Raw genomic sequence first — 6200 nt, 5'->3', positions numbered from 1 at the left:
GAGAGGGAGGGGAGGGGGAGGAGGAGGGGGAGAGGAGATCAGGTTTCCATTCAGGATGATGGAACATTCTGGAAAAGGTGTTGTGGGTATTTTATTGACATGTAATAACTAACCATATTTGTAGGCTGTGGTGATATTGACATCCAGAATTTTATAATCTCACGTGTGAGGACGTGAGTTTTATGTCCATGTGTATTTTTTACTATAATGAAAGCCAAAACCAAGAAAGCAGGACGTTGTCCCAGTCCGCTGCAGTAGCACCGTCCACAGAATGGGTTTCATTTTGGTCATCAAGACTCTGTTGGCCAGGGGGACCCCAACGAGGTTGAGGATATGTGAACACACCATGTTGCTGACTCCACTCTCCCTCCACATTCGATCCTCACAGAATTCTCTGAACCCTTAACTCTATGCACCTGGTGTGTCTAGTTCTCTGGGGCTTTGGGAGACCTATTCAGTCCTTGCTTCCCCAGAACCCCCAGAATCCCTGACTCACCAGCCCTGGAACTGTCCCGTGGGTCCTTGGTGCCTTTGTTAGTGCGTTCATGGGAGCGGCTGGGGCTCTTGGGCTTCCACTGCTCTCCAGGTTACTCTGCAGAGTCCTCTTCATGACCTCCAGTTACATATTTCTGAGTTGGCAGTGTCACCTGACAGCACTGCAACCCTCAGCTAAGATCTGGGCTCCCAGGGGCTCCCCAGGTAGCTTGGGACAAAGTGTCTGCTTCCGTTGGGACCTGGGTCCTAGGTGGCATCTGGAATATTTATTTTCATCCAATCAAGGTAATGAGGACTGCAGGTGAGGACAGTGGGGACTCTGAAAGGTGGGGAAGGGACTGGGTCCCCTCAATGGCCCACACCTTTCTAGCTGGAACAGATCTGAGCCTGGACACTACTTGTGTCTTCCCCACCATCCTAGGAATGAAGGCCCAAGAAGGGATACCCCCATGTTGTCTACAGTAGCCGATGGGTAACTGTGGTATTCCTCAGCCTCCCTGGGTCTCTGAAAGGCCCTGCTCCTGTCCTGTGTCTTTGTCCAATGGATAATGAGGCTGGGTGTCAGGGGCTCCGTCCAGGATCCCATAGAGAGACGCAGGAGTGGCTTGCAGTCTGGAATTCATGACTTCCCTGAATGCTGAGGGCTTAGCAAAATTCACCTGGCTCAAGTCTTCCTCCACTCTGAGCTACAGGATTCACTGGGTTGGCGTGCTAGCAGGAGAGTGGGAAGCCATGCCGAAGTGTGAAGCTGAAACAGGCTGGGACACTGAGCAGTCTGAGGCCCGTGTTCTGTAGGCTGTTCAGTCAGCTCATCTCTGAATACTGCTTATCTACTGACTGGGATGCTGAACAATGTTCCCAAAAGGAGGAGATAGAGGGCCACCTTGCAGTGGGCTCCTGGGGCACTTGGTGGAACACTGGAGCATGTGAGGCTGCCTGGGTTCTCATTCAGCTGTGCCTCTGCTGAGTGCCCTCAGGAAGACCTCTTCTCCTCTCTGGGCTCCACTTTCCTCATATGTTAAATGGGAGAATGCCTGCTTCACAGGGTTGAACGCAGAGCAGTTTGACCCCTATGTGAGGCCTGGTGCCCAGTGACGGTAAGGGCTGGATCAGGGTTGCTGCAAAGGCTCCCTGGCCACGTCAAACCGAGTGTGGTCAACAGGTGAGTTTAAAGTCATTGGTGGAGCTGGGTGGGATGAATCTGAGGCCTTGGAATCCTTTGCAGGGGCTGAGTGGATCATGGGTAGGGACCACGAGGCTGACAGTGGCTTCTGGTGACCTGGGCTGTACAGTTTGAAATGAAGCATCATTTTGAGGAGCGGGATGAGAGGAGGGTTAGGGAAGGGAAAGAGACACTGAGTACACAGCTTCAATTTCTCCTCCACAGCTGGCCCGGTAGCTGGACACTGGGTGAGCCACCCGGACACAGCTGAGATCAGCCTGAGACCCTGTGCCAGCCTCATCTCCCCTTTGCTCTGAGGGCTGTTCTATGGGTCTTGGCTTTCCAAGCCAAGGCTGGAGGACTCTGGGAAGGGAAGATTCCCAGATGTTCAGCCAGCCTTCTGTCCTCAGTCTCAGTTCTATCGAAAGATGGTCTGTTTCTCCAGTTGAGTTAAGGGTTAGATAGCATGTTAGAATAGATTCAATGGATGGTAAAGCAGTCTACGAGGGTCACAGTTAAGGTATGTATAACTCCCCGGAATCTAGAACCTTTCCTTCTCCCTCCCTCGGGAGATGACTTTCCCTGTTCTGTTTCTGCCTTAGCAACTGTCTCATCAGCACAGAGGCTTGGTGGGAAACTAGAGCCATGAGCAAGTTGAAAGGCAGAGTGGAGAACCATCTCAGTGTGGCTATTTGACACTTGGTCAATGTAAGTCCCTGCAGTCACCTGAAGGGGGGGCTTTCCCTCTCTTCCTAGCCCACCCATAAACTCCTAAGTTGATGTAGAAGCCACTAGTTCATTTCTCTCCCAGTGTTCTCCCCAACCCCCACCTCTACTTAAGGGCATGCTCCTGTTTGAAGAATTGGCAGGGAAGGGCACTCCATGTATCTGCCAAGAACACCTTCAACTCGGCTGGCTCAGCGGGGGCTGTGAAGCTCTCTGGCCACAGCCATCTCAGTCTTCTCCTGTCATCTCTTGTCACGCCCCCTTGTATGCAACTGTGTGCATTCATGTGTATGCATAAGATGGCTGTCCTCCCTGGTCAGAGCCCCAGAGGCATGGCCCAGGCGACACTGGGACCTTCATGGGGGGTTCCACCCACCTCCTCTGTGCTTCCTTTCTCTGATGACTCTGTGGCCCCATGGGTGTGGCAAATGCAGGGACACTCCTGTCTCTTGGGAGCAGCTCGGATCAGTGAATGAGGGAGGGTAAAAGTTGGCTCCCTCGTCCTGTGTCCCAGGCTCCTCTGCAGGCCAAAGGCCCAGCTGCCTGCCATGGTGCCTGTACGCCATCCGCCTTTCCCTTTCTTGCCTCCCTTGGCCTTACCCCTCTAGTCCTGCCTTGAGAGTGCGCTGGCCACCATGTCTCTATGTGTGCATCTGGGAAGACTCTAGCTCTGTAGGCTGCTCAGCCTCCCTAACTGCTGCCTAGTTCTCCACAGAACTGGGCCCCGATTCTGCCTGGTCTCATTGCTGAGGTTCTTGTTAGGCTGTCCCCTGTCCATGATAACTCTCCCTGCGTGGTAACCTGCATGGAAGCCCACAGCTCTTCTCTTCAGGTCTCCCCTCCTTGCCAAGAGCTGTTATATGACAAGTATTGTTCACACCCATACCTTCATGTCTGAAGTCCATGGCCTGCCTCTGGCCCTCTGGCCCTCAGGCTCATCCTGAATCATATGAGATGTCACACAGTGGCCCCTACCGGCTACTTCTCAGAGGCCACCCTCTGGTTTGCTCCCAGCCCCAGCAGAGTGCACGTCTTCACAAAGGTAGTTGAAAAGATAAATATGATTTATATCACCCCCACCTCAGTCCTGCTGTGGCTCCTCAGCCCTCCCACCCAGTGAGGACTGGGCCCTTCCAAGCCTGGGAGCAAGGGCTTTGTCAGTTGTCCCAGGAGCCACCTGTCACCATTCAGGGCACTTGAGTAGAGAGGCCCTTTCTCCCTTTACCCAGCTTGTGGGCATGTTCAAGAGGCCAGCTACTGAAGCCAGTGGCCTGGGTACCCAGGGGCCACTCCTTCCTCATAGGCTGGGTCCACTCTGGTTCTCCCTCATAGGCAACTCAAGTCCCCTTCCTGACCCCCATCTTCTCACAGGTTAGACAATATCCAGATATGTGAGGGTTTGGGGGTGAGGGGACTGTTGCTGTCATTGGCTAAGTGACAGAAAGCTGGATTGGCCTGCAGAATAGTAAACATCTAAAGGTGCAAGGCAGCAGAGCAGCAAGGCAGGGCTTTCCAGTGGCAGTGCCATGTTGCTGATGACGTTCTGGTGGCTCAGGAGTGGCTTCTAGGGAGGTGGAATGCGGTCTGATGACTTTTCCAGATTTCTAAAGCTATCTCCAGGTCTCCTGACTGGACCATGTGGCGTTGGTTCTTGGTAGCATCTCAAGGCATCGCTAATACTCAGAGGCTTTACACTTTCAGAAGAGAGTTTCCCATGATGCCCCAGGGTAACAAGAGTCCTCCCAACAGCTGCTGAAGACGACAGATCCTCAGTGAGCTGCTCTGGGAGAAGACAGCTCATTAAACTGCTGCAGGGTTAGCCCCCAGTGCCCATTTCAACTTTCCAGTGAGAATGGACAGCAGAGAGCCAGATGCCGTGAGCCCACCCCAGTGCTATGAGCTATTGTCCAGTGCTATTGTCCATGGCTGGGCGGGCTCTCAGGTCTGCAGCCCAGGGACAGGGATGGGAAGGCTGCCTGCCTCTGCAGACAGGCTTGCTAGTGAGCTTGCATCATTTCCCCGACCTCAGGTCTTGGGAGCTGCCCTGTGGCCTGAGGCTCACACCGCTGTGGATTGCTTGATGCTGTGAAAGCTGACCCTGGTGGGGGAGGTGGGGATGGACATGGCGCGGGCCACTCGGGCTCTGATAGAGTGCTTGTCCTGCCACCGACGCCACCTCTTCCGGATGGCAGAGCGGACCTGTGGGCACAAGATAACACATCAGAGCTCAGGCTCAAGACACTCCTCTCATCCCTGGATCCTCTAGGTCACTACAGTCACCTACCAGGTGTGGTGACAGGTTCTATAGTCGGTGGTGACATTCACATAATTACTTCTATTGTTTTGCTGCTTGTTGGGCCAGTTTTCCCAAATTGGGAAGGGACACCTTTTTTTTTTTTCCAGTCTAACAGAGGTGCCATCTTGGTTTTGCTGTACAGAATCCCTACCCCTGCCCGACTCTGTCTAAGGCAGAGGCCCTATCTTCTAGCCATCCTTACCTCACTGTTCAGAAAACAGTAGAACACAGACACGAAGAAGCCCTGAAAGGAAGAGGGTGGTCAGAGGTGAGTGGGGTCCTACCAGCCCAGGCTGCCCCAGCCCTGCCTCCCCCAGTCCACCAGGCTTCTTCCAGAACAATCCCCGCCCATACGAGTGCAAATCTGACTCTCCCAGAGCTGGAGTGGCAAAGCTCCGGAAGGATGGAGATACCTGAAAGGACTCCAGGAAAGAGTTGAAATAGATGAAGACAACCCTGGAGACCTCATCCTCTCCAGGGTTGACGAAGAACAACATGTAGGTGATGCCCAGGAGAGGCAGGAGCACCAGAGTGGCCTTCACAGCCTTCCTAGGGTGGAACAGAGGCCAGAGTCACAGGCTACCATGGAGGGGTGGGGCTGCTAGCTCGAGGGAGAGTGATGGGTTTGGGAGACCATCTCAGGCATGTCTGGGCAAGGTGGAGCTGCAGTTTCTGGGTTGACTGGCTGGCTTGGAAGAGATCTGGTTCAAAGGAGCCACTGGAACCTCTGAAGTATCCCTGGGGAGCCAGGTACCTGTACTGAATAGTCTCAGATGTGGTGGATGCCCGGAGTTTGGTCATGAGGATGCGGACAATGTTGAAGAGAAAGATAAAGTTGATCTGCAATTGGAGCACACCAGAAGGAGTGAGGATGGGTGTCAGGGGTGAGGATGGGTGTCAGGGGTGAGGATGGGTGTCAGGGGTGAGGATGGGTGTCAGGGGTGAGGATGGGTGTCAGGGGTGAGGATAGGTGCCAGGGGTGAGGATGGGTGTCAGGGGTGAGGATGGGTGTCAGGGGTGAGGATGGGTGTCAGGGGTGAGGATGGGTGTCAGGGGTGAGGATGTGTGTCTTAGGAAGGGATAGGTTTCAGGGGCGGGTATGAGTAGCAGGGACATATGCACAAAATGGAGGCGAGTGGGGTGGATGGGACCAGCCCTCAGCTCTCTCTGTTCTTGGTATTCCTGCTGCACACACTCATATTCATTCATATTCTCTCTCTCTCTCTCTCTCTCTCTCTCTCTCTCTCTCTCTCTCTCTCTCTCTCTCTCTCTCATTAATACCTACAAACTCCTGGCCCAAGTGTGCCCTCTCTGGAGCCACCTAGGTGGTCCTTTCTGTCCTTGGTAGACAGATTGTCCCATCCCATAGTGGCCTGTCTCCTGCTACCTCCCCCCCCCCCATCAAGGCTCTTACCAGCAGGACCAGGATCATGGGGCCCTGGTAGATGTAGTCAGTGTATACTCCAGGACGTTTGCCAAACCAGCACCTAGAAAGCCATGGAGGGAAAGGGAAAGGGGGAA

General features: G+C 53.9%; 1 protein-coding gene across 4 annotated transcripts in view; it reads right to left on the bottom strand.

Annotated features, from left to right (window-relative positions):
- Window positions 1–3426: 3426 nt before the first annotated feature.
- Crhr1 (corticotropin releasing hormone receptor 1) overlaps window positions 3427–6200 on the bottom strand; it is a 42667-nt gene continuing 39893 nt past the window's right edge. For all 4 annotated transcript variants that reach the window (XM_028780459.1, XM_028780461.1, XM_028780462.1 and 1 more), the window contains 5 exons: window positions 6094–6166; window positions 5434–5519; window positions 5093–5228; window positions 4882–4923; window positions 3427–4582 (listed from right to left, as the gene is read on the bottom strand). In XM_028780459.1, coding sequence (XP_028636292.1) covers window positions 4442–4582; window positions 4882–4923; window positions 5093–5228; window positions 5434–5519; window positions 6094–6166 — 478 coding nt within the window. In that variant the 3' untranslated portion in view covers window positions 3427–4441. The remainder of the gene's footprint in view (window positions 4583–4881; window positions 4924–5092; window positions 5229–5433; window positions 5520–6093; window positions 6167–6200) is intronic.

The sequence above is a fragment of the Grammomys surdaster genome, unplaced genomic scaffold (assembly GCF_004785775.1).
Source record: "Grammomys surdaster isolate TR1022 unplaced genomic scaffold, NIH_TR_1.0 371, whole genome shotgun sequence".
NCBI classification, from domain to species: Eukaryota; Metazoa; Chordata; class Mammalia; order Rodentia; family Muridae; genus Grammomys; species Grammomys surdaster.
Note: the sequence above shows the minus strand (reverse complement) of the source record. Positions and strands in the feature narration are given on the sequence as shown.